This window comes from Phaethon aethereus (genome assembly GCF_964289735.1).
Source record: "Phaethon aethereus genome assembly, chromosome: 13".
In the NCBI taxonomy this organism is placed as follows: Eukaryota; Metazoa; Chordata; class Aves; order Phaethontiformes; family Phaethontidae; genus Phaethon; species Phaethon aethereus.
In genome coordinates, this window is record NC_138589.1 from 18,431,064 (window position 1) to 18,458,154 (window position 27,091).

General features: G+C 41.1%; 1 protein-coding gene across 1 annotated transcript in view; it reads left to right on the plus strand.

Annotated features, from left to right (window-relative positions):
* Positions 1-8,955: 8,955 nt before the first annotated feature.
* The window catches only part of CDH13 (cadherin 13), a gene marked incomplete at both ends in the record, with an annotated part of 495,274 nt that continues 477,138 nt past the window's right edge, over positions 8,956-27,091 (plus strand). The window contains one exon of the mRNA XM_082005778.1: positions 8,956-9,000. Within this exon, the coding sequence (XP_081861904.1) occupies positions 8,956-9,000 (45 nt within the window). The remainder of the gene's footprint in view (positions 9,001-27,091) is intronic.

Below are 27,091 nucleotides of genomic sequence, written 5' to 3' on the forward strand. Positions count from 1 at the left end.
CTTAAAGTAGAACATGCCCAAAGCTGTTCTAATATATGCCAGTTGATTGCAGCTCCCAGGAGACCGACAACCTGCTGATACTGGCTGTATGGCATGCATGAGAATATGCAGTGCTAGTTTTTATCAAGCATGGCCAGTAGGATTTCTTAGATTTACCAAAGCCCTATTTTGATATAAAACATAGGAAAAAATAGGGAATTAAATACCCGGATGTGGGTCATTTTTGCAGCATTCCATTCCTCCAAGTTAAGTGCTTTCTTCCTGCATCAGGAAAGCAAATTTCCAACCCACACTCTGTCACACGAGCAGCTGACAAGGGACCTCAGTACAAGAGCTATGTGATGCCTCAGAGCCCCAGAATGACCCACTGCAATCTGTTTTTACCTCCTCTGAGAGGTCCACTCAGCAAAAAGCAGGTAATTTTATGGTCACAACCTGACCAAGGCAAGATAATATGAGAATATTTTGTTCCAGTGCTAGAGGATCCAATTCCATCAATTCAAAAGAAGCTATTTGTTTCACTTTGAGGCTGAGCCTAGTAAAACACACTAGACTGCCTCTTTCTTGAAGTACTGCATGCATTAAAATAATAACTAAGCCCAAGAGAGATATTACGGCCGAGCATGAGACAAGGTAACCTTCTAGAATCCCAAGGGAGAAAGCAAAAGGAACAGTTTTTTTCCTCATATTTACAAAGGCTTAATGAATTTTGCATAAGAAAGATACAAAATTGAAGACAAACAATGAAATACAAAGAGATCTTGAGATACATGATGAACCAAGAATTCATGCATAATATACAATATTTCAAAGGCATGTAAAGAAGCAGTGTAAGAATCAGCTATTTTTGGTGTAGAGTCGTTTGTTTGAGAGGTATTCCTCCTTTAAGGGCTGAAATTTGAAGATGCATCAGGCACAGAGCACCTTCTGGATGCAGGAGGGCAGAAAGGATCCTGTGGTTTAGGTTGAGTTCTATATGGACGTACATTTTTGAGGGTCATTTCAATATGCTCACTAATAATTGTCTCTAGAAATACCCGCATACATTGTTACAACAGAATACTCATCTAATTTAAAGTTAATTAACGACCTATTAAAATTGGACCTAGCTGGTTTTAGCTGCTCTGAGATGCCATTAGCTCAGGTCTAAAGTAATTGCATAGTAGTATAGTGCTACCTTTTATCCAACCTGATCATCAGGCCTATTTAGGTTGATTAAATTACCAGGTTATTTTCAGAATTAAAAACCCAAACAAAACAGCTTTCTGGTTAAAGAACATTCAGTTTTCAAACATTAATTTTTTTCCCCTGTGCCACACGGACTTTTTTCCTGAAGTTATGTCTAGATCTGCAGAGACAAATTTCCTCTAAGGCTACATAATATCAGACAGTTTTGTCATAAATGGTTTGATAGGTATAGAAAATTCCATGACAAAGGGAAATCCAGAGAATTTCCCAATCTAATTCCTACTTTTTAAAACTGAGAAAACTTATCATTGAAGGATATCATTATTTTGACTTGGAAAATCTGCCAATGATAAGGAGATGTATCCTAAAATCAATTTTTGAAGCCAAACATGTAAGACTAATCACTTTATTTCGATGCTTAACAGGTGCTGGTACCAGAGGGAAAATACTAAATAGCATATGACACCCTTGAGAAGCATGTAAGATATTTATCTGCCTAAAAGCCATGACAGTTGCATAGAGAAAAGGTTGTGAATATAAATGGGGAAGAAAGAGTTTAAGGATGGAGGCTGAAATCTTGATACAGCTGAAATCTATGTCATTTTGAGTTCAGCAGGACAAGGATATCCTTTAGATCACCCTAAGCTTTACCCATCATGGAGCTCAGTCTCCTGTTCTTCCAGGTCAGGTCCTAAATGTGCCTTTTCATTTTATAATGAAAATTCTTTTCCTACGACAGTGTCTTTCTGCTGGAGCAACTGTTAGGACACAACCCCCTAATATCTGAGCCCATTTTTAGTCCAAGACAGTTTGGTTGCTGCCATGCCCAGGGCAGATACAATTGTGATTCTGATGGAGGGGCTTTGAACCTATGTCTTTATGATAACGCTATGTGAAATACAGAGCTGCACTGGCCAGGGCAAACACAGTAGCTGGAAATAACACGAAACGGAGCAGCACGCCGTTCTCTTAACACACACAGTGCAGGCGGCAATGCCCGAAGTCAGGAGGTTTAACAGCTCTGGGCCTCTGTGTCAGCTGAAGTCCGGTGCACAGAGATATTAAAAGACTGACACATTCTCCCTCTCTCTCTCTAACTATTTTATTCCCTCTAAAATATACTTATGCATCTGCTGTTCTTCTGTGAAAAGATGAAAGATTAAGCTGGCTTCTGGCTGGATAAGAATGGTGAAATGTGCTACCCATAAGTAAGCTGTATATTCATGGTAGAATATTTTAAATGACCCTTATATCATAAGAAGGGATTTTTAAAAAAAATCCATAACTGTGGGAATTAAGAGCGTATCTCTCACATTTGAATTTCCTAGCTGATATTTGGTTGGGCTTTAGAAACTGTCACACAATAAAGCCATTAAAATTCTGTGGTTAATTTATTCCTGCAGTATTAACTTTCCCATAACTCATGATGAATATCTTGAGTTTGGATACGTCTTAGAAGAACCTCTGACAGTGACAACTTGCTTTTTCTCCCATTTCCTGTGGAAATGTTATTTTTTTAATGTATAAAAGAGTAACTTTTCTAATAAACTTGCACAGTCAATTTTTAAATAATGACTTTGACTTTGTACAGTTCCTACCAAAATAGGGAATGATAAGTTCTTTTGTGCATTTATTTGATTAATTATTCTGATTTGTGTTTCTGGGCAGAATTCAGTATAACAGAGCCTTGGAAAATATAGATCCCACTGCCAAAACAAATTTTCTCACTCCTTGACCCATTCATTTCCTAGACAATAGGTGAGGTCAGAAGGGAAACAAGGAGTCATTCCTTTAATATGGGTAAACCACTAATGAGCTACCATGCGTCATATTCTGCTCCAACGAAGCTGTAATTGCTTCCAGAACACCTGTATTTAGGCCAGATACAATCATATGTATGGGGAGAGAGCAAAGGAGTAACCGTGCTAAAACGAGGAGGGAGAGGCACATGTGGGGAACGGAAACAGATAGCCCAGCCAATGAAGACTTTTAAAATTAAACTGCATTTCAACTTTGGTTTTGCACAATAACAGAGGAAGCTCCCAGGTCCCCCAGGAAGGCCGATGGGTTTTTTCAATAGGCGGAAGGGCCAGTGCCTAAGGCATTTAACAAGCAGTCCAATTTTTAGCTCCGTGTTTGACCACCTTTATGATTTTAATCAGGTCCCTCTGCATCCAGCGCCTCAGTTTTCCTTATTCTGTAACACTGCAGGAATATTTTGCTATATCCCTATGCTTTGGGGAAGACAAACATGCTAATGTGTGTGAGGTAACTTTGTATTACTGAAAAATGGGTAAATAGAGGGACAGAATTCAACTACCTGCCAATGGGTATGGGTGTAGGATTGCAAGTGATTGAATTACTGCCAACTACTAGTAAACCAAAGTGTCTGGGGAGCTTCGCCGTCAGGGCAAGCTCACAGTGCAAGCTCACTTTCTATGATTCAGCTGAAAGGCACAAGTCTATAATAGATACGGTAAAATACCTGCCACCACTCCAGAAAACCGAGAGCTGGGGGTCAGCTGAGGAGCAGAAGCTCCTTCCGCACAGGAGCCCACTGGGCGAGGGGGATAGAAACAAATGCATTTCCATGAAGCAGATGCTGTGGAGCATCCCACCCACCACATACCTAGGGCTCTTCTCACTCCTTCCCCACCATAGTTCAGATGAAGAGTGAATTAAGGAACAGCTTGCTTCTGGTTCAAGTAAGGACTAGAAGATTAGATGTACAGCACTTTAAATTGTCACTGTAGAATGCTTTACGATAGCTCAATTTTAGATGTTGAACATCATACATTTTGTTTTGCTTAAAGGGCTCATGGAAGCAACCTCAAGAAGTAATATGATTTTTTGCTTTAAGAATTGAAGAAATGGCTCCTGTGGTCATGATAAACAGGGATTATTATTATTTGGAGAGAAAAGGGTGTGATGGTCTCTTAAGGGTTTTTCTAAAATGGAAGATTCCTGTTTGACTCATCAACTGTTTTTAGTTCTCTTCTGACAATAAAACACACCCTATTTCTTTATACTGAAGTATCAGTTTGTTCTAGTTGCCTGTGACTTGTCTGTTAGCAAGTAAGAAAACAAAATCCATTTACTATCCTAGAGCTTGGGCTGGGATGTAGGGAAACAGTAGACAAAGCATTCAGCAGTCCCACAGGTTTTAGAGAAAGCTGCGCTAATGCCAAACTTTCTGTTGCCAATAAGCCCCTCGTGTAAGAAATACTGGTAGGAGTTTGAGGTATTATGGAGGTAGTGGGTTGGGTACATAATGAAAAGCCGTGGGCTCACTTTCAAACTGCAGAAACTCTTCTTTTGGTGTTTTTGTGAATCATTCTTAAAGAAAATTCAGCTGCACTAAGACCAAGAATCCCTACTCAAACCTATTTTGGCAGAACTGCCAAGCAGAAAACCACAGTGCCTAGAAAAACATTCCTTAACTCTTCACTAAATCAACTCTATTGCAGTCTTCCAAATGTCTGTCCTCCAGAATAAAACATTATTGCAGCCAGACGCTTCATTTCTTCCTGCTAGAGAACCTGAGGCAGGAAGATGGGATTTCACTTTTGCTATGGATTCCAGCTCTAGCCAGGTACATTTACTACAACTTCTTTTCCTCAGGAAGTGGTGATGGCTCTGCAGGCATAGCAGGAGATTGATGTGCTAAACCTGATGGACACAGCAGGTCAAGCTTGGTTTCTTCTGTTCTCTGGCTATTCTTGGTGAGAAGACAGTAGGATTTCAGAAAGCCCTAACCTGCATGTTTTTTTTCCTAATTACAAGGGCAATGTCAAATACACTGCAGCTAAATTTATTCTTCAAATTAGTTTGCTTGACTGAATTTGTTCCACTATGTACTTAGCCCATCTGTCCTAAAAGAAATTCAGCTATACCTTGTCCTTTAGGGGCAGATGCTGATCTGATGAGGATTGAGTTGTCTCGGACTGTATTATGCTCCCATACCGGAGGTGTGCCCTTTTTATCCCTTCCGTCCTCGAGACACGCCACTCAAGCTCACACACTCCCAGTGGCTGCCCAGTGTTAAAAGCCTTTTTCCAATCTTGAAGGACTCGGAAACTGCAGTGTGGTGTAGCAGCCAGGAGTATATAGATTGCCAGTACTATGGCAGGGGAAATTAGTCCCTCTCTCTTGCATCCAGGTTTCTTATGTGACTCACTATAATATGAAATTAAACTTCCCTTGTTCTTCTGATAGATCCAAGGCAGCTAATCCTCAGCTTTTACAAAATAGAGTCAGGGCAAATCTTCCAAAGGTCAAAAGGCATTTCTGGCAGCATACAGTCACTCCCTTGTCTGCTAACGGGTCTGTGTCTGACAACACCTTATGTGTTGCAGGCAATTAATACTGTTCATATTCGCCTCAGCTCAGCATTGGCCTCTATTGCCAGAATATGTCATGGAGAGACTGAGCTGAGGTGTCAAGTTGCCCAAAATTTTATATGCAAAAATGATGGCATCTTGCATCTAAAGACTGCAGAGCATGTCACAGCTATCCGTTAATGTAGGATTGGACCTACAAAAGGTCTCAGCAGGAGCTTTCTTTGCTCAGAAACCAAGAGACACCCCCTCTCCACCCCCCAGTCATTACCTGAACTTACGACGCAAGTCACATCAGCCAGCACAGCTTGTCCTAAAAGGGAAGGCCTGAACCCTGGAGCCTCTCCTCTGACCATGCCCTAAACCCGAGGCTGTTATTTCTGTTGCTGTCGCTCCATGTCCTCAGCTTCATGTTTTAGTTATGCAGCAAAGTTGCTTCAAGGGGAGGATTAAAGAGCGACCATCTTCCATCACCTGGAGCCTTGCCTCCTGGCCTGCTCCTCAGAGATGTTTCACAGAGTTTGAACCTCCTCCTGTCACCTAAGGCTGAGAAGGACTGAGGAACCAAGTCTTAATTCCTAATTAATAACCTACCAGCTTTTCATTAATAATCTAATTAGCAGAGAAGACTCTGCTCGGGACCCCAGAAGAGACAGCTCGGCTGCGAACCCCCCTGCCAGGGGCCAAACCCTTGTCCTGGGCCTCAGGGGCTGATTTGCAGCAGCTGCCCACCTCCCGCCACCGGAGACCCCAGCTACCCCCAGCAGCCAGGCCTGCTGCGCGCGGGGCTTTACCTCAGCTGAGCAATGCCCAAGAGACCATTTCCCAAAGGCGGCCAGACCTGGCGTGGGTGGGCGCTGGGGAGGGACGCAGCTGCCCTCATACTGGTGTGCAATGCTGGGCCTGGGCTTGGCAGCAGCTGTGAAGGATTAACCCCTGGGAGCTGTTAATTACCCCTCCAGGAGTGGTTAATTACCTCTCCAGGGGACAAACTGGAGCAGCTGTGAGTAGGGGGCAAGGCAAGATAAGATGGAGGCAGCAGGAGGAAAAGGTTGTGTGGAACTGGAAGTAAAAGGTTAGTGAATTAGTTTGGTTTTTTTTTTAAAATGCTCTTTTTCATTGTTACTAAAGGATAGTTGCTCCTTCTGGAGGCAAAGGGCTGTTGTATGTGGCTGTTGTGAGGGGCTGGAGGCCTGGGCAGGGCCCTTTGGGGAAGCAGGACCTGCCCTGGACCTTGCTGTGGTGTCTTGCTCCTCTGTAGTGACGAGGGAGGCCATGGCAGCAGGCTCAGCCCTGCTCCTTGTGGCTGTGGGAGCATGGGGAAGACCTTAAACTTGTCCTGCTCTCTCTGCCCTTTGTGGGGTAGTGGCCCCATAACCATGCTGTGTCTTCTGTAGAAGTTAACTGCTCATATTGGCTCACATCTCATGTTACTGCAAGCATTATCTTAGAGTGAATCATCTACCCCATGACTTGATTTTTTAAAATTTTTTTTAAAGTGGTTTTTTTTTTTTTGTAATGAGTCCCTTTCCTGTGAAACAGGATGCAGATATGCTTTTGTTTCTTTCAGCCACCACCTACTTCTGGTTAGTCTGGAAACTTGCTCAGCTGTTTGGCCCGTGTTTGTGGGGTTTAAGAGACTGTCCAAATCCCAGTGTTCCTGTACAAAGGCTGTGCATACTGGGATACAGCTGGTGCTGTTGTCTGTAGGCTATGCCCTATGAAAAACGCATAGTCTTGTTTATAAACTTCTGAGGTGCTTCTCTTGAGGCTGGGACTTACGCTTGGTGGAAATGTAGGACCCTGGAGGAGCAATGGGAGATGGTCACTTGCTTATTTTTAATCATAAAGAGCCCTAAGATATTTCCCCCCCCCCCCACTCTGCTAAGCTGGCTTGCTGCCTGGAGGAAAAAAAAGATGAAAAAGCAAGCAACCTACCTGCTTTTTTATGTATAAGTGGCGAACCTTTTGCATTTATATAGAGCATTGTAATTGCCACTGGTATTTCCTGCTGGGTTTGGTTTGAATTCTGATCCATCTTGGGTATTAATTTATATTCATGTGTGATGAAGGTACTGGAGCAGAGTTGTTGCTGTATGTGAGGGCTTAGACTTTGGAAGGACAGTGTTTTCCCTCAGTTTTGGACCAGTGTGTATGTAAAGGAGGATGTGAGCTGTGTGCAGTAGAGTAGCAGCGGTTGGGGATGCTATCTAACAACATTATTCACAGCAGGAAGCTCCTGCTGATGCTGAGGAACTCAAAATGGTTGGCAGCTCCTTTGAATGCATATCCCGTTGTATCTGCATGCTTTCCTTCTCCTCCCAATGTTTCTACTCATCTCCCCTGGTGCAGCAACCACCTGTGGTGGGTCAGAGCAGAAAGTGGTGGCAGCTGGGTCTGCTGGATGAGCAAGCAAGGGAAAAGCATCAGTCATGAGAGCTAAGGAGACATTTGACCCTGCTGAAAATGGGGGAAGGGTACTGCTAAATAATCCTGGTGACTGCAAGAAGAAAAGTCAAAAAAGGACTGGACTGTTGTGATAATGGGGAGTGGCAAGAGAGGTGGGGCTGGAAATGCGGGCAGGGGAATTTTGTTCGTAATCTTTGGTCCACCTGCCTGGTGTGACTTGCTGGGTTGCAACACAACCGGTCCAGAGAAAGCAGGTTCTTGAAAGATCAGGTCCCCTCTTTCAAACAGGAAAAGTTTTTATAATTGAAGGGCATGCACCTTTGAAACTTCGTCCTGGATTCAAGTTCATTGAATCAAAAGCCAGCTCTGCCATTACCTGAGCAGTTAATAAAATCCATTGCCTTATGATGGATTTTTTTCTGTGGGCTAGAATTGATCTTTGTTGTGATTTGTGAGAGTGAGGGGAAAACACCAAATATAATCTGTATTTCTGCTGCACTGAGAAATTTTGCTATGTTCTCCTAAGGCTTGTAAGTAACTAAAACTGCAGTGGTCATTTTTATGATTTATTGAAAATAAAGCATACCTTATTAACATTTTAATAAAGAGAATCTCTTTGCAGCGGTGCTCTGAGTTGCTCTTATTTCTCTCTGTGCAATTCCATTCTCTAAAAGGGAAATACTATTGAGATCTGTAAGGCATGATTTGTTAGACTGAAACTAAACACACAAATACACCAAAGCAAAAAGCTTTCTAAAGGTGCTGTGTTTGTGAGAGGTGCTTGCCCAATATGTGTGATGCAAAATGGGGATGCTTTGTGAAGAAATCATCCTTGTAAAGCCATTGGTTCTGGTCATCAGACTCTATCCAATGCTTTAGTGATGATGCTGCTGATCTATTTGGGAAGTTGGCTGGCTCTCAAGGCAGAGTCTCTTCTCAAAGGCTGTTTCACAGTGAAAATATGCTCAGTGCAGCCGAGTGCATGAATGAAAAAGCCTCTGGTACCTTCTAGTCTGGCAAAATGCAGCACAAAACTCAACTTACTCTGTCCTTTCTGCTGTCCCAGGTAAGAAATATGTATTTTTTTTCCTTGTTTTCTTTAATCTTCCTTCTCTTGTGCATTTGGATTTGAAAGTGTTTGTAATTCAGGTCTGATTTGAGTAATTACACATTGCTTGAATTACTGTTGAAAGATGCAAGATCTCTGCTATAAGCCAGTTGCTAGGAATGTAGAATCTCATAGTTCCTTGATTTACAATTACAACAAATTTGCTGTGTGATATATAGCATTTTTTGTTTCCCTTCAGGAAGGGTGGTGGGGGGAATCTTTCAAGTGTCTCGGTAGCAGCTGCAGCAGCAGTATTTTCTGTCATATCAAATGCTGCAACTTTGATTTGCCTCTTTCCTCTGTGGCTTTTGCTGGGTAGTAGGCTTATAGGCTGTTATAGGCAGTTCACATTATTTATTGCTTTTTCTTTAAAAAAGAAAAGGCGCTGGAATATGGAGGAAAAATAAAATCAGACCTTGCAAAAGGTTCCCTTCCCGTACTCTCTTGATAGATGTGTAACACTCTGTTAGTGACTTGCTATGTAGCCTTTCTCTTATTAAATGTAATAGATCCCCCTCTGCCAGAAAGCAGAGGAAAAAACACCCAGCCTTAAAAACACAGAGCCGCTAAAGCCCTGCTGCTGCTGCCTGTCAAAGCAAAGGGGCTTGCTGGGCTTTGACTTCTCGGTACCTTCTGGTTGCTCTCTTTTCCTCTTGCTGCTGTTACAGGGCTCACTTTTTGGAAGCTCTGGGGAGGTTTGAAAATCCGTTGTTGTTGTCCAGCTTAAATGCATCCTTCCTTCTTTTGTCTTAGGAGCTCTGTAAACTCTTGCATTTAGTGACGGTGGCACTGGTGTCCTGTGCGCTGAGTAGAGACAAAAGTTAATTCCTTTTTGACTTGCGATCGAGTGGTTTTGTTAACCCTTAGGGTGTTGGTAGGTTTTAGAGAGTCAAACTAGCGCTTGGGACGCTGAGTCTATGCATTCGTGTTTGTGTATTGCCATCTCCAGCAGGCATTTAGTTTGCTTTTTCAAAATAGAATGGTAAGGAGAAAAACGGTGAGGGATCACTGTTGGGAGAGCTTTATCACTGAAAGGAGATACGTCGAGCATGTAAGTAGGAAGCAGTAGGGTAAATTGAATGCATGTATGCTGTGGATCAAGGCTGGGATATTTGGGATAAGGAGTAAAAGCATTAACGTGGGTGGCTGAAGTTATGGGACAGTGGGAGACTCAATGACTGGGCACTCATGTGAGCAAGCACACAGGCATCTGGGTGGGTACAGGATAGCAATCCCGCTTCGGGGAGTGTAACAAATGAAAGCAGCTGCTTTGGGCCAAAGGTACGGAGCCTGAATGCACTGGTGAAGGATGAGTTTGAGGAGCCAGAGCAGCATGTGCTGGGGATATACACGGAGTTTCTTGCCGGGCCTCCCTGGCAGCTCCGTCTGAGGCTCTGGACTGTGTAGGAGGGCTGGCCAGTGCGCAGCTTGCCAGCTCTGCTGAGACTGGCTGTGGCAAGTGGGCAAGCTGCTGCTCCTGGGGAGGGCTGAGGGGCTCTCGAGTGGGCTGGGCATGCCCAAAGCACTCCTGGGGAGGAGAAGTTGTCAAAGTAGGCTGAGATCCAGCCTGGGCAGGCAGCTGGGCTGGCAAAGCGGCCAGTGGGTGGCAATGCTCAGGGAGTGGAGGGGCTGGGGGGAGAGAGCATGGATGGTGAAGGTAACCTGTGGATATACTGAGCTGGTGCTCCCTCATCTTGGGCTTGAGACTTGCCATGTGGATTGTAGTTTGCTTGGCTTTATCTGTGTTTTCTGTCCTTTTTTTGTCCATCTTGTTTAGCACACTACTGAATTAATCATCCCGAGTTTGGATTTTTCTTTAGTGGTCCCTTGTAGGAAAACCAGTATGTATATGATAGAGGAGGATAGACTTTTAAGGCCTATTAAACCACATAGCTGGCACTTTTTAACATCAGTAACTACTTAAAATCTGACAAAGTGAAGAACACCTCATTCTGAAAACTGTGCACTTATCAATAACTTTCAGCAATACTTCAGAGTTTCTTCTCTTGCTGGGCTGAGATGGGTTCAAGCATGCTGCAGGGCCGAGCTTGTGATGCTTTAGCATTGCTTTGTATTTAAGTGCTTAAACCGCACTCTACCTTCTTTATTGGCATATGTAGCTTTATCTGGCAATGTTTCTACCTGGTGATGTAACACATCTCCAAGTTTACTTTATAGATCATGTCTGAGAGTGAATGAATTAGACTATAATAAGGAGTGTACATAAATTTGTTTTCAGGTATAAGGTGGTTGAGTATTGGCAGGTTAAAGTACGAATTGAAGGTGATAGCATGCTAGGGAAGGAAAAGGGAATTACTGAAACGCTGTTTGGCTTTTCTTTTTGACATGCCACATGCACAACTTTCATGTGACAGGAAAAGTAAACAGAAGAATGTGAGAAACAACATATTAAATGAATGTAGCCATCTGTCTGTGTAGTGGTTGTAACACATTTTGGGATTTTTTTCATAAGTTTTCTTTTTTTCTCCTTTAGCAGTAGCAATAATGCCTCATATAATACAATGCTAGTGGAACCAGCAAAGCTCAATTTTGATAAAATTATTTCTAAGCCAAAGCAATCTAGTAATGCAATACTTTCTGTGCAAGTGGAAGGAAGGAATAACGTAATTTCAAAGTAATGATAGCAAAGTTTCCAGTGTAGAAAAAAGTTTGAGGAAATACTTATGTCCATAAGAACATGGACTGAAAAAAGGTTTATTTTAAATTAAAAGATAATTTCTAAAACTAATAATTTTGCTTTTGTGTTTTCTTGGTCTGCACCTAATTCAACTGTATTTAAGTATTTAAAAAAAAAAGCCTTTTGAGCCATTAAAAGGATCAGGATGAGGAACTCCTTTTTCAGCCCATTAAGTATGTTTGTAAAAGTTGTAAACAGGTGGGTGATAAATTAATTTTTTTTTGCAAAGTTTTAGTCTACACTACTGCCAACTGTTTGCCCTTTTTCCACCAAAGGAGAATGGAACATTATATGGAACAGCTGAGGAAGATATGTTTCAGGTAATTCTTTAAATTGGGATCACCTTTAAAACTACAAAACATAATTATCATGCACAGATTTATGCGAAACTGACAATAAAAACTGAGTGTACTCTGGTAGCTTGTGCAGTTCACTATACGGTGTACAGTAGACAGGAAATACATACAAATTTAAAATCTATCAAATCAGAGTGGGTTTTACATTTTTCCCAAGGGATATTTTCGAAGGTCTAAATAAAAAATATTTGTTTTAAAACAAAAGTTGTTTGGAGGCTTGCTTTTGCATATTATGCATTTCATACAGACATAAAATCAACATAAAATTTGTAAGCAAAGCTTACAAGATGAGGAAAAACTAATTTTTCAGTAGCTTCAACAATAACTGTCATGTTCCTCTGGGTTGCAACTAAGTCAATTGGAAAAAAACTATAGATTTTACAAGTTTGTAATTATATTGAATAGAGAAAATCAGTCCTAAAATTTTCCCCAAATGCATAGCCCACACTGCTGCATTCTTAAGCTTCTATTTTTTCGAATTTCTCCAGAAGAGGGCTCCATGCACAGCTTGAAAGTCAACACCCATGTATTAAAAGAAAGAAATTTATCAGCTTCAGGGAAAAAAGAAAACTCTTGCTCACATGAAGTCTGTTGATATAACAATAAAAATTATATTCAAATTCTGACCAGGCATTTCCATGTTGTATCTTGTTGCTGTAGGTCTTATTTAAGACATGCTTACTATTTGAGAATTGTAGAGGAAAAAGTCCTTTGTCTCTTGTGTTATATCAGAGTTGTAAAAACACTTTAAAATGGTGGAGAAACTCAATTGCCAATTATTATGTATCATTATTTGTACTGATGAGCACTTTGTGAGCAGGCTGACAGTTACCCCTGACAGTTTCTGGCCATCATTTTTTGGTTATGTACTCAAAAAGATCTTTCACTTGCACATCTCATTCAAAAGATGGTGTCTCCCAAAACACAGAGCCATTCCAGCAGCCGTGTTGTGCTATTTGTCAAATGTTCCCTTGGAGGGAAAGCTGGCCCCTGGTGAGTTAGTATGACTTTAGGCAACAGATCTAATTTTTAAGGACATTCTTACATGGGATCTGACCAGACTCCTTACTGATAAGCAAGGAGTATTTGTTAAAATAGATGAGCAGAAACTGGTCATGAAAATGTTGCTTGTAGCTAGGGCATTACAGTTAAACCCACTTTGTTGTGTACCACTTGAGACTCTTATCTTTCAACTTAAGATGTAACTTGGGCAACATGTTGGGACATAATTTGAAAAAAGTTATCCTAGCACAGGTAATATGCTTGAGCCACAATCCGTTGGGGGTTATTGACTTGATTTTTGGTGACTTGTCAGCTAGGAAACAAGTGTTTCTAAAAGGTATCTCAACAGACCAGCGTAACAGGAACTGTGTAGATAGCACCAGCAGTGCCTGTTTGAAGATGTGAGGTCCTGCATTTCATTTTCTTCCTGTTCGTTGTTAGATAAGTAGGCTCATCCCATTCTATTAATATATAAGGGCAAGCTAGGTAATGGAGCTGTTACTGTTATAGTCTTTGTGCATTGCTGCTGGAGACCCATCTCTTATCTCCAGCTGCTGCATTGTGTCCATGTGCTGTGTGTCAGTATTTTGGCCTCGGGTTTCAGAGTTCCTATGCCAGCATAAGTCTTTTGGGAGAGCGGGGGGTGCTTAATTTGGGACTTAAGGCAGAGATGTGAGGTTAGCGGGTGTTTTAATTGTTTCACGGGAAATATTTTCTTCATTCCTCCTTTGACAGGTATAAGCACCAAATTAATTTTTTGTGTATCACTTGTATTCTAACCAGCAAAGCTTCATCTGTGAATGCAAAAAGACAAATCTACCATGTCCACTGGGGAGGGAGGAGAGACAGAATAAGAGGGATTTATCATCCTTACGAGACTAAGTGGGCTATAGCTCTTCCCAGTCAACTCCGGAGGATATTAGTGTGTTCTTCATCATGGCCATATGGTTGCACTGTGCCCTGCCCTAATCACCAGATGTATGGGACCAGCCCAGATGGGAGACAGTTCTGTCACTTTGTGTGTCCTGCAGCTAGCCCAATGTTAGCATATACAAATCAGTAGGACATTACATGCCACAGAGGAGTGAAAAATAAGACTTGCTTTATTAACCACTGTGGTGTTATTCAAAGATCTTGGAAATTTGCCCACTTTTTTTTTTTAGTGTTGTGATGTGGACTGTATTCAAATGGAAGAATCTAGTTCTTTGAAAGTCTTACTCTTTTGTATGAAAGGAACTCATTCCACTACTAGCTTATCCAATATTCTGCTGTTTTGCACCATTAATTTCGTTGGCTAAAGAAAAAAGGAGGAGTTTAAAGATTTGGTTTGATGGAGCTGGTTAAAACAGTTCTAAGAACACACTAAAATAAATATGAGCTACTAAGAGGGGGTGAATCTTTTCAGCACACAGCAGTTTATCAGTATCTCTAACCACTTGGAAAAGCTGATAAAGGTGTTTAAATAACTTTTGATATCTATGAACATCCATGTCTGGATGTCTTAATTTGTTGTCTTTATAGCCCTTGTTTTTAGGGAGCTGAACATCCACCTTCAAGCTTTTGAATTGGGCAGTTGCATGCAGCTCTCTGCAATGAATAAGTTTTTATTAATTTCTAAGGTTCCTCAGGCTCCGTTTGATAAAGGTTCTATTCCTAAAACTCTCATTTCAAAAAAAACCCACCATCTAATAATAGCTATCTCTTCCAGTCTAAACTCTTTTGTTCTCTCTCTGTGAACAACTAATGTTTAATTCCTTATTGGTAATGGCAATGTATGTATTTCTAAAAGCTAATATTTAATTCCCAAGGACTTTGCAGTCTAGTATGTAATGAAGAACAAATAATTCTTCTGTGTATGAAGGCTGTGTTAATAGGAGTACAGACAGAAAGTGGGTTTCTAAAAGTTTGAGGAAGTTTTTGGCAAATGAGTGATCGTGGCAGATTGACCTTGTGGTACTTGTGTGTAACAAGGACTCAAAATGCTGAAAACCACGGGTTCTAGGCCATTAAGCTGTCACAGCACTGCTAATATGGCTGTATGCGAAGAAATATGTATACACACAACTTGAATTTAGGATGTAAGAGATGCTCACTTGCAAACAGCTGTACCTGTAAGCTTTTCTCAGCTATTACTACTTGTGTGCTGAAGACTACTGTTGAAGGTTACCCCCTTTTCCTCCCCTGAGCTGTATTAAGTGTGATTTGCTCCTTATCTGCTCCAGGGCAAAGTTGGCATGCTTGGCTGGAACCACAGTGTGGGGAGTACTGATTCTGTACTTTAATTGTTGCCTGATACATGGGCAGTAGCACGTCTATGGCAGAGGTAGAAAGAGGATGAATAACTTCTCATATTGCTTCAAATGTGTCCAACTGTCCCTGCTTATTGCAGGGGGGGTGGACTAGGTGACCTTTAAAGGTCCCTTCCAACCCAAACTATTCTATGATTCTATAATTCTAAATCAATCCTTAAAACTGCTAGCACATTCAATTTTGTTTTTGAATTGCTATGAAGCAAAAAAGCATGTTACAACATACTTACCACGCTGGTAATCGGCTCATCTACTTTATAGACACTTAATCTATTTCTTTTCATTGTCTCGGCATAATTTGGAATTGCAAGAAGGGTTTCTGTGCAAACTGTCTTTAAAGAAGAGTCTTGGAGTCAAGCATAGGGGATTTTGAACCCGTAAGAGTAAAATAAAGGCTGGCAGTTGCCCATGGAGTCAGTGTGTAAAGGCAGGAATTCTAAACTGCTGTAAATTCATCTGGATCCCCTAGGGAGCTATCCCAACGTGTATGAATTAGGAGTATCATCCATAGCTTGTACAGACAGCGTACAAGGATGGAGGTGGGGGGAACTCATGTAAAGCATAGCTTTCTTGATGTAAGGTGATCTTTGAAGTGTCTATTACATTTTAACTTTGAGCCAGTTGTTGGTAACTGCTTGGGAACAGAGAAAACGCTGGAAACAGTGTTTCCAAGATCTTGCATTTTCCCATAGACAAACTTTCTGGCTTTGAGTTCCCCTAGTGCCAAATAAGGTGTATTTATACATTTCTCTAGAGGCAGCCCTCTGTTTTCCCTGAGGAACCATGTTTTATCAGACGACAAACAGCTATATCAAAATGTGAGAGCTGAACATAGCACTGCTCTGTAGTTGACAAAGCAGGAAATCCAGAGCATCTGGTACTTTGCTCCCTAAGTGAAAGGAGATGGAATTAGTCATTAGAATTGGATGGGCGTTTCCTTCCCTGTTAAACCCATTGTTTCAGAGCTCTGTCAGAGGAAGCTGAGCAGCTTCAACTGCACTGTGCAGCAGGAATGGATATCTCGGCTGCAGGTTTGAGCTGTTTAGTACAGTTAGATAAGTGGCCACATTAAAAGGTGTTCAGTTTGACCTTCTGCCGAGCGAAGATAACTGGTCTTGCAAGTGCTAGGAAGTCATGGATATTATCTACAATCCTTATTCAGGTGAAATGCAAAATGAAAAACCTGTGGGTAAAGATAAATGAGAATTTATGTATTGTCCTATTATAAAAACCAGGTTTCATTTCTGGGCATTTGTATCAGCCTGCTACCTGGAGGTTGTAATGTGTGTCAGGCCAAGTGGTTTTATTCTTTTCTAAAATGTCTTTTGTTTTCATAATTCATGATCTGATTGAACTAACTGGACTCTGAACTCTATAAATCTTGATTTATGAATATTGATAATCCTGTTAACTTACTGATATATAGATCTGACCTGAACACTAAAGTACTTAGGCCCATGTTTGATCACCTTTTCCTTAATATGTGGCAATGTCATTGCAGGAGGCATTATTCAGTGGGACAAATATGTAAGGATGGTCATTGAAACCTAGCATTAATGGGAAGTTCACCTTTTTGCACCTACTTACACTACTGTTCAGAAGTAGATAAGGATCTAACCTTTGCTTCTATTTTTGGAATCATTGTATTCCGCTTTATAATTTTAAAGGAGATCTTTTAATTAAAAGAATTAGAAGAAAATAATCTCCAATTTTAAATATCATCAGTAGTTTTCCCTAGTTGTTGGGTCTATGCAGTTGAGTTATCAATGTGGAAGTGTGGCATTCTGTGCAGTGAGGATATTGATTACTGCAGTCTGACAAAACAGCAGCTCTTCAAATGATAATTTCAGATACAGTGTGTTACCAGAAAATCGGGTAAGGATGCTGGGAATAAATCACGAAACTTTTGTCTTCTGAAAATGACTTCTGGTCTTGCACATCTCTCAAACTTAGTTTTCTGAGTTTGTAATAGCAAAACACTGTTGCTCACACTAATATAGGAGCAGGTCTCCCGTGGACGTGGATTGATTGCATTGCCTTGCTTTGCGTTATCTAGGTGAAGGATGATTAGTATCAATGCCATGTGCGCTTCTACTGTGTGCATACTAGGAGGCTTACATGGCTTCTATTACTATTATATCTGAGCACCCTGCAAATGGTAATGAATTTATCCTTGCTTCCCTAAAATAAATGCTGAGTTACGACAGGAACATTATTCTGAAATGGGAGACAGCCTCCAACATCTGCCTGTTTCAATGACTTTGGTTCTATTATCTTAGTTGAGTAATGATGTAGGCTGCTGTCACTTGTGCTGCTCATGTTGATTCAGTAGTGACAGTTCATTGTACTATTGAAAGATTAATTCTGATTGGAGGGATCCCAGAATAAATTCAGTCTTTAGGCCAATCAGAAGCTGGTGAATGTAGTACTATTTTAAAAATGCTGCTCAACTTTCAAGAATATAATTAGTTATGATTTGCCAAAGAACTGCCTATCTCCATACAGCTAGTATTTTGCATATAGAGGAAACTAAGAAGAGAAAATGTTTAGCTAATTATAACTGCACAGGGTTCTCCTAGGCATAAGGAAAATTAAGTGTGCTTGCTTATAACTGGTGTTTATGTGATGGCTGATGGCAAAATGATCAGTTGAAGCAGAGGAGGAGGAGGATGAGGCTGGCAGTGTTATGTATACTTGTAGCATTTGAGACCGAAACAGTTTGGGGTACAAGACAGGGGCAGATGATAGACAATCAACTATGCTTCCAGTGCTTGGGTAGGGGAGAGGTGCTGGATATTTCCACTGCAATGTGAGATGTGTATCAGTGGCAGAATATTTTTCCCCAGTCTGTTCACTGATAAAGGTTCTCATCTTCCTTCCTTTTCCTCAGATTGGAGGAGGCAGAGCTACCAAAAGCTTGGGCTCCTCTGGCAGGAGGTGAGCAGCCTGGTCATGGCTGTTCCACTCCTATGCCTAGCTTCTGGAAGTGTGGTGTTGCTGTCCTAAAGTGTCATTGTTAATGAGATGCACCTAGATGATTGAATTCCTGGGGGGATGATGACATGTGAATGGATCATTTGTTACAAGCCCAAAACATGAGAATCTGTAGACTTGTATGGACTAATCTCTGACTTTGTGGAACAGCTGCCTCTTCCTGTATGGTAACGTCCTCTGAAATGAGGACTCAATCTTCTTTACGCTTGCTTCCCAAGAATACAATTTCCAAAGCTTTTGTTCCTTCATGAGTCAAAGGCACACAAGCACAGAACCTCTTTCTTGCTGTGTGTGGGAACTAAACATTGAGTATGGGTGGCTGAAGGAGTTTATCTAAAATAGAAAGAGACTTTGTTGTCTGACATATCTTATGTTGAACCTGAACAACATTGTTTTTCCAACTTGTTCTTGACTTCTGATTTCTGTATGCTCTGTTTGTGGAGTCTAGCTGGAATATGAAGGAAGAAAAAGCAATCATGCACAGCGCAAGTGGTTCTCCCTGCCTTACCTCGAGGCAGACTGGAAGTATCAGCATTCCTGTAATTTCCTTGTTCAAATTACTTTTTCTGTGTTCCACTTCATCTGCTAAAAAAAAAAAAAAATCAGGTAGTCTGAGTGCTTTTTAGTTTTTCTACTCAAACTTTCTTTCAGAACTCTAAGTGTTGGGGGAAACTATGAACACATTTTACTACTCTGTTTTAACTTCTCTTGGATGGGCTTCAACAGGTACTTTTAGACAGTCCATCCCTGTTCTTGGTACTTATAGATGTTTTTCATTTGGTGATAGATGCGAAGATGATGGGGAGTTTCCTGCAGCATGAGGAAAACTAGACACACCTAAGGGGTTATATTCCTTTATCATTTTACATAGATCATGGTTACTTTCACCGGGTAATCTGCAAATTGCCTAGAGTTGGTGCAGTGTTAAATTGTAAACTTAGCTAATGTGGTATGCGACTGTGAGCATTGTACTGTTAGTACTTGTGTATCTGGCCCAAATTTTGTGCATTTCTTGGTACGTTCATATTACCCTACTTCTTTCTCCCTCAGTCCCCTAAGGCAGTCTAGTTCTATCTGCACAGGTGGAAAAGAGAATTTAATTTGGCTACCCCATTACTGGTTTTAAGTTGGTGACCTCTTAGAGCCAGAAGTGCTGGGATAGTTATTTAGTAATAAGCATGCCAACATAGCTGCTGAATTTCTTGTCCCTTTCCTTGGCTAACTGAGGAATACAAGAAAGATCAAACCTTAACATGCAGAAATGGAAGGGAAAACAAAACTAAGGGAAAAAGAAAACCAAAATGGTATCCAATGTCCTGTAACTTTTTGCAGCTGTTAGGATTTGGAAAGCAGCCTTTTATGTTTGTGATACAGTTAACAGGTGTAGACAGGAAAGGAGTGCAGCATCTAGTCTGAATCTGCTTTATTTCTGCATCTTCATTTACACACAGTCTTACCTGTTACTTTAGGCTGACACACCTGTATCCAGAGCTTGTGCACGTATCTGGATCTGAAGCTGTTGGCAGGAGGAAACAGCAGTACTTCACTGTTTTATGCACATTCGTGTGTGTCGGCGTGCTGGCTTATGAGAGGCAGGAAGTTTAGTCCTTTGTAAAACTCTGTTTCCAGCATTCATTAGCTGCCCAGCCACAGAACTTTCCTCTCTTCTACATTTTATGTTTTCATGGGACTTTTTTATTATCATTTGTTGCGTGTCTTAATGGACAATATTTATCTCTGCTGCTTTGACATTGTGGTATTCATGATCAAAAATCCATTCTACTGATGCTTTAGGAAACCTGTTATTGCACAGATGAAATAAAACTTGGGAAGTACCTTCCCCTAATTGACTAGTTGGCTGGGGATAGAATGGAGGACAAACTGGGTATAAGGTGTGAGGCCAAACCAGCCTTTATTGCAGGAGAGCGCATCGCAGTTTCTTTTGAAACTGTTTGTGTGCTGGTTTTACCGTCTGAAACAATTTTACATATATCGGAAAGGTTGTTCCCCACATGTCCTTTGAGTAACGCAAGCATACTTTTTAACTGTGCACTGCTGGAAGTGAGCATGTCCTAGAGAAAATGGAAAGGGCCAGAGAATCTGGGAGGGGAAGGACAACTCTGTTTATGGCTTTCCAGCAATAAATAGAAGCAAGCGAGATCTCGGAAAATGCTAGGTAATGTCTTGCTGAAATGAGTATTATGGGCTGGCTGTTAGTATCTCACAAAGCTTTGCAGCATTTCTCTCCTATGTGATTTCCTCCCCCTACCACTTTTGCTAATATATAATTTCACAGACATCCCCTTTCTCTTACTTTCTGACATCTCTCAGAGGCCAGCTGAAGAGCAAAGATTAAAAGGAAGAGAACCTGACTTCAGGCAGACTTGCAAACTAGCTGTTAGTTTTCTGCAGGTTCTTCCGTGCTTAAAACAGAAACAACCCTCCCCTGACAACTGAGCATACAATTAATGTACAATGGATCGACTTCTGAAACTGTATTTCTGGGTGTTTGCACAACTCGTGATTCATCTGGCACTGCTTGAGTTTAAGCAGTGATAAAGAGAACACAGCAGAGTGCAAATATATTTGACCTTTCAAAACACTGAAAAGGAAACAAAAATAGAGAAATGCTTCCTTTGCAGTTTTTCTTTGTATATGTGTAATTACTGCAAGCAAACTAGTGTTCTTGTTTCTGCCTTGGGAGCCTGGGTAGCACAGAGGCTTCTAGGCCTGAGATTTACTGTTTTATACCTGTTGTTCCCAGAACAGTGTGTGTGAGTTGGCCTGATGTTGGAGTAGAGGTTCAAGTCAACTTTGATTTCTGCAGTGCAGGGATTGGCCAGTAGTTTAGGTCTGCTGCATCCCAAAATCTTTATTATTTCATAAGCTATGCTCGTATAGTTGGCCTGCTGGTTTTGATTCACTTGCCTGATGGGCAGGAGTTTGTATTTCCAGTGTAAAGTATCACTGCAACTGTTACTTAAATCAGTAGTACCAATACAGCAGTAAAGCTCAGGTACCTGTGGAAAGTTTCTGCCAAAATCCTCAGCTAGCTACAGCCTTGGTTAGCTTGGATGCAGCCATCTCTTAATACTGCTGTGAGCAACTTCAGGTGCTATATGGTGTAAATAGCCCTGTTCAGCTAGTGCTGCAGTGGGCTCGCCGCAGGGTGCAGCCTTGCCCTCCTAGAAGGGCTGGGGTTTTTTAAATAGCAGCGTGGCTGAGTCAGGGGCATGCCAGGCCTGTTATGCTGCCGCTCCCCATGTCATGACTGTTCCTGGGGAATATGTGTAGTTCTGAATACAGCTCCAAATGACGGGAACTGAAGAGCCTCCCTCCCCTTTTCTCTTAAAACTGTTGTTGATTTGTGAGTGCATTCTTTTGCTTTAAAAACAGAGGAAGTACACGCAGTACATCTCTCCCGGCCTGCAAGCTAGAGATGTACATGGTGTGCAGAATTTTGTGCCAAGCTCTGGGGGTAGGGGTAGGTTTTGAATGAAGTGATCAGGGTAAATTATTTTCTTTTAAGCCCCTTTGTGGCAGGGAAGGAAGGTTATATGGCACCTGGGGTAGGGCTCTATCTGGTATTGCTACAACTATTTTTGGTATTTCTAAAACTATTTTGCAGTTAGTGCACTGGATTGGATTTTTTTTTTTGAGCCTGAAGCTGCTTAACTGTAAACAATACCCCCTCCTTCATTTATTTGTACTAGCCTGCTGCCTGTCATATGCTGGTCAAGTCCAGTGCAGCAGCAATAAACACTTTTTTTTCCCGGTTCTCATCCCACTTTCTTATATCCTGATTCACTGTGTAGTCTTCTGTGGCTGTTGTTTCATGAATATCGTTAATAGCAAATCTTGAGCAATCCACTTAAATAATCAGCATGTCTTTTAATTTTTCTTTTTCCATACATTTGCTGTGAATTAGTGAACTATCTGATAAGCTAGCTACCTTAGCACCTGTAAACAAATCTCTCTGGCTTTGTTCAGTGCTGTTGGCAAGGCTTCTTGCTGAAGCAGGGCTGCTGGGCTGGAGGATGTAGTACTCATGGAGCCTAAAAAGGGAGGGAGACTAGAAAGTGTGACTGCTGTTTAATGGGTAGAGATAATCCTTCAAGGAAGGGATTTCTTGGTATTGTCTTTTATTCAGTAACCCTTTGCTTTAAAGGATGTAATTAGTCCCTGGACAAGCAGCACTAGTACATCAAACTTGCCATCTTTCCCAGACAAGCTTTGTTTCCTTCAAAGTTATGCTCCTTTTTGCTTAGTCTCCTTCTGGCCCAAGGCATCTTATTTGTGTAACAGCATAGCTTTGGCTGGTCAAAAGTAGGGCAGGGAGCTTTCTTAAGCAATAGCCGTGGCTTTAAGTGTCCTTGGGTTGAGGAGGGTTTTGAGCTTTGGCCTTACCCTTGCCCAGCAAACTCTTTGAGGACTCACACTAAAAAAAAAAAAAAAAAAATCGGAGCCTCTCTTCAGACTGTGCTGCTTCATTAAGAATCTGAACTGTAAAGCAGTGCCTTTTTCCCACCAGCCACATGCATAAGGTTGACCACTGTCTTGAATATGAAGTTTGGTGTCAACCTTGTCCCATTAGCAAATGTAGTGTAAATTTTACTGACAAGGTTTCTGGGCAGCTGTGGCTGTGGGGACATAGGCAGTGAGCGTGAATGCCAGAAGTAATTTCTGGTCTCTGTACTTACTACTGAAGCACATGCAACAACAGGCCCAGGAGAAGAGGGCTGTTTCTTGCTTTGTCCCTTGCCCTGTTTCCATGTGGACACCCCCCTTGAGGTGTGACTTGCCTTGCAGTGCTTGGCTAGCATGCCTGGGGGTCAGAGCCCAGGCCTGGCACCAGGGAATGGCTGCTGGCCCTGGAAGGATAACTGTGCTCAGAGCACTTGGAGCTTTGCTTCTCTCAACAGCCCCCATCCTTCTTGAGCATCTTGATTTCAAGTGTCAAAGCATTGTAAACAGATTTCCTTTGGTTCTGCAGCACTATGTGCTGTGTTGCAATACATTTTGTCTACTTTAAAGCTGTTAGTGATTCATTAGTTTACAGTTCCAAAAACCAATTCCAAAGGGATCACTCATCTCCCTAGAGCAGTGAAGATATTTTCAGGCTGGCTACACAGTGCTATGGCAATGTTTTTTGAGACTTGTCTGGTTCAAATCATATGGCAGTGATACTGCCACAGGCTGCCAGTTCAATGGAGGATTGCACACAGATTCCATGGGTGGGAACTTGCAGTATTATTAGACACAGCTAATAATAGTTCCTCTTGACTTCTGAAATGTCAGAATGGTCTTGTGAGTAACTGCACTTTGGAAAGCATTAACCTTCTGTTTGCCACCAAGAGTAGTCCCTGACATGTTCAGCACTGCATAATGCTTGTAACGCATAAAGGAAGTGTATTGGAAACCAGAAGTCTTAATGTATCTATCTGTGAATTGACTAGTGTCAAGATTTGAGTTGCAGCACTAGTCTGGGCATCCATGACTGTATCCTGTGTATGTTCAGTGGCTAAAAAGACAAGCTTCTGCTATCCAGAAATTCGTAAGATCTAATGAGCATACCTCTGTCTCATTTTCCCCATCTGCAAAGAGCTTTGAAACCTACTAGTGAGAAATCTCTAGTGAACTTTTTAAAAAAAAAAAAAAAAGTATGCAAACATAAGGCAGCAACTCTGTTTTCTTTGAGAGTCTGTCAGACAGTAACTGACCCCCTGTCCCAGCGTCAGGTCTCCACGGCTTCTGGAGTTTCTGTGAAAATCTCCCAGACCAATTGTTTTAGATCTGGGTCTTCTGGCAGGGAACAATAATTCTGCTTTGCAGAGAATGTAGAAAGTTTTCAGTTGCTTTATGAACCAAGAAAACCAAAAGTGAAAGAATCTCTAAAGGCTCTGCCAAACTAAGTTAATATTCTTTTCTATACTAGCCATTTATTTTTTTGCTGTCTAGTGCATCCAGCAAGGTGCCAGCAGTATGTCTCCAGCTGTGGGATTTAGTGTTAGACTTTTACGGGGTGCTGGAGACCAATCAGTAAGGGATTTTGATATGTTGGCTCCTGAGTGGCAGAAACTGATAAATGAAAAAACCTACAAAAACAAATTCTTAGTCAAAAGATGCTAGCATCTAGAAGAGTGAGAAATTAAGCCATGACCTTTTGTGTCCTTTTCAGTACATAACTAAAAGCATAGCTCCAAGGCAGATGAACTGAATTTCAAGAGTTGCTGGACACTTGTCTCTTCTTGTGATTTGACTAAAGTTGGAGTACTTGCCTTTTTGCAAATACAGAACTGAATGGGAATTGCATGAAGCTAAGCCCTTATTTGGAGAGCAGTGCAAATATAGGGGAAAGACAGATGACCTGTATTCAGGCTGTGTTTTCTCAATTGCCTTTTACAGCTACTTATTGTAGTTAACACCTGGTGGATGTATCCTTCAGGGCAGAATTGCATCACTGGGGGCTATGAATAATCTCGCATAATGAAGGGACCTCACTTTCTGTATGCCACTATATCTCTAATTTCTATTTTTCTGACTTCTGTGAGAAGTTAAATGGTAATATCATTTAAGAGCAGGGGAAACTAAAGTACAAAGCAAGAAAGTTGCTGGTGCAAAGTCCTGTAGGAAGTCTTTAACAAATAGATGCAGTCACAGCTCAGGAGCCTCAAATCACGCATCAGTACACGTTGTCCCTGGTACCGAAACCCCAGAGCAACATGCCTTGTTGGGGGGCAATTTTGGAAAGAGTCTTGCACTCTTTCTGTTTGTTAGAACTAAAACTTGAATTACATTAACTAGTTTGTATCTTAATGAAAAACCCATCCCTGTGTTTCTACAGTGCATCTAACTGCCAATATTTAATGCTTGGTTTAAAGATATGTTGCAGTCTTCTTGTGACAATGAAGACATATTATTAGTGCACTTGGGCAACAGTGACTAACAGAATAACTTCACCCAAAGGGGAAGCTTGACTGTTGTCATTTTGTTCTTGTTCAATAATCCAAAATACGTCGTTGACATCAATGTTTTACTAAAAGTAAAATAAGATGGGGATCAGTGGGTTTTTAAGAAGATCTTCCTTTTTTTCCATCTGAGTGGTGGTGGTTTTGTTTTTTTCAGGAGTACTCTATCATTTTCTTTGCTTGGCAACTTAAATCTTGCTTGTGAACATTTAAAGCAAGTTGTGTGCTTACAAATCTGAGAATAAAAGCAGAAAAGATTTCTCTTGTAGTAAGTTCTTTTATTACTCCTATATTCACTGTACCTCATCCCCTCTGCCCTCCAAATTGTGATCATCAGACACTGAAAAACATATTTTCTGTGTGGATCCATGTGAATCCTGGCAGATGGACAAAGGAATCCTCTCTCAGATGCTTTTCACCATTGCTGGATAAACCCTATCTTGCACAGACTCACAAAAGTCATGAGGCTGTCCTTCATTTCAAGTTCATCCTTCTTTGTCATCCTGATAGGTGTTAACATGCAAAGGCATTCGGGGAATTATGAAAAGAAATGGTATGTATTCTTAGAGATGCAATGTTAAACAACTCAGTAGCACCTGTGACAATTGCTGGATCCATGTTTCTATCATGCTTTAAACTTGCTGAAAGAACTAGGTTCCTATTCTTTCCATGTGCTGTCTGCCGTTAGCTGTGATCAAAGCATGGAGGTGGTCTACTAGGAATGCTTCTCACCACCTGCATGAAAAAACAAATTACTACAGTTTCCTCCTTCACTGGAATAATGTGTTCAGCTACCTACTTCTGAGGTAGGTCAACAATTCTTCTAGCGAAGTATTGCTGCAGACACTAAATTCTTCTCAGATGGCTCAAACTGCCACTTAAGTCAGCGGTTCCCATTGTTCGCAGTCTAACTCCGAGATGGTCTGAGGGAGGAAACAGTAAGAAGTGTTATCTGCCCAAACTTCCTTGCATGACCAAGTTGGTGGTCTCCTTTCTATGTGCAGTATCCTGTGCAGCCCAGAAATATCATATAACAATCTTTGGTGTCCTCAGTCAAATATTAGCTAGAAGCCTTAAATAAAGTAACGTGCAGCTGAGTACTGCAAATGGATTTTTTTTTTTGTCTCTTTATAGCGTGATTCGAACTAGAGGTTAAACCAAACAGCTAAGAATTAGGTATTTGAATAATAATTCGTTATTATTCATTGCTCATTGTAGGGTTTTGGACTAGGTGACCTTTAAAGGTCCCTTCCAACCCAAACTATTCTACGATTCCATGATTAATCAGACTCCTGTGTGTGAAAAACTTGGTAAGAAACAAAGTAATATTGGCCAATATGAGTGATACAATTTAAATATGAATTTGCATTTATGGCAGCCATATATGTGTATTAGTTCAATACTGTCATTTTTTTCTTAGATGTCGGTGTTTTAAGTGGCATGCAGCACTTGAATTGCAAGATCTTGAGAAGAAATGCTTGCTTTTTAAACTTTGTCATTATTTTGGCATTATATTTGTGAGAAATGTTTGTTATATGGTTTCTAAAAATCCAGGATGTATATCGGTCAAGTATTGGTAACAGTTAAGCATTTTGGTTCATTTTCTGCTTTTAATATTTATGGTATTAACAGAAGATACAAAAATCAGATTTTCTTTCTCTGAGTCCATACAATTCAATTAAGCTAGGATTTTGTAAATAAAACTATGATTTGAAAAAGGAT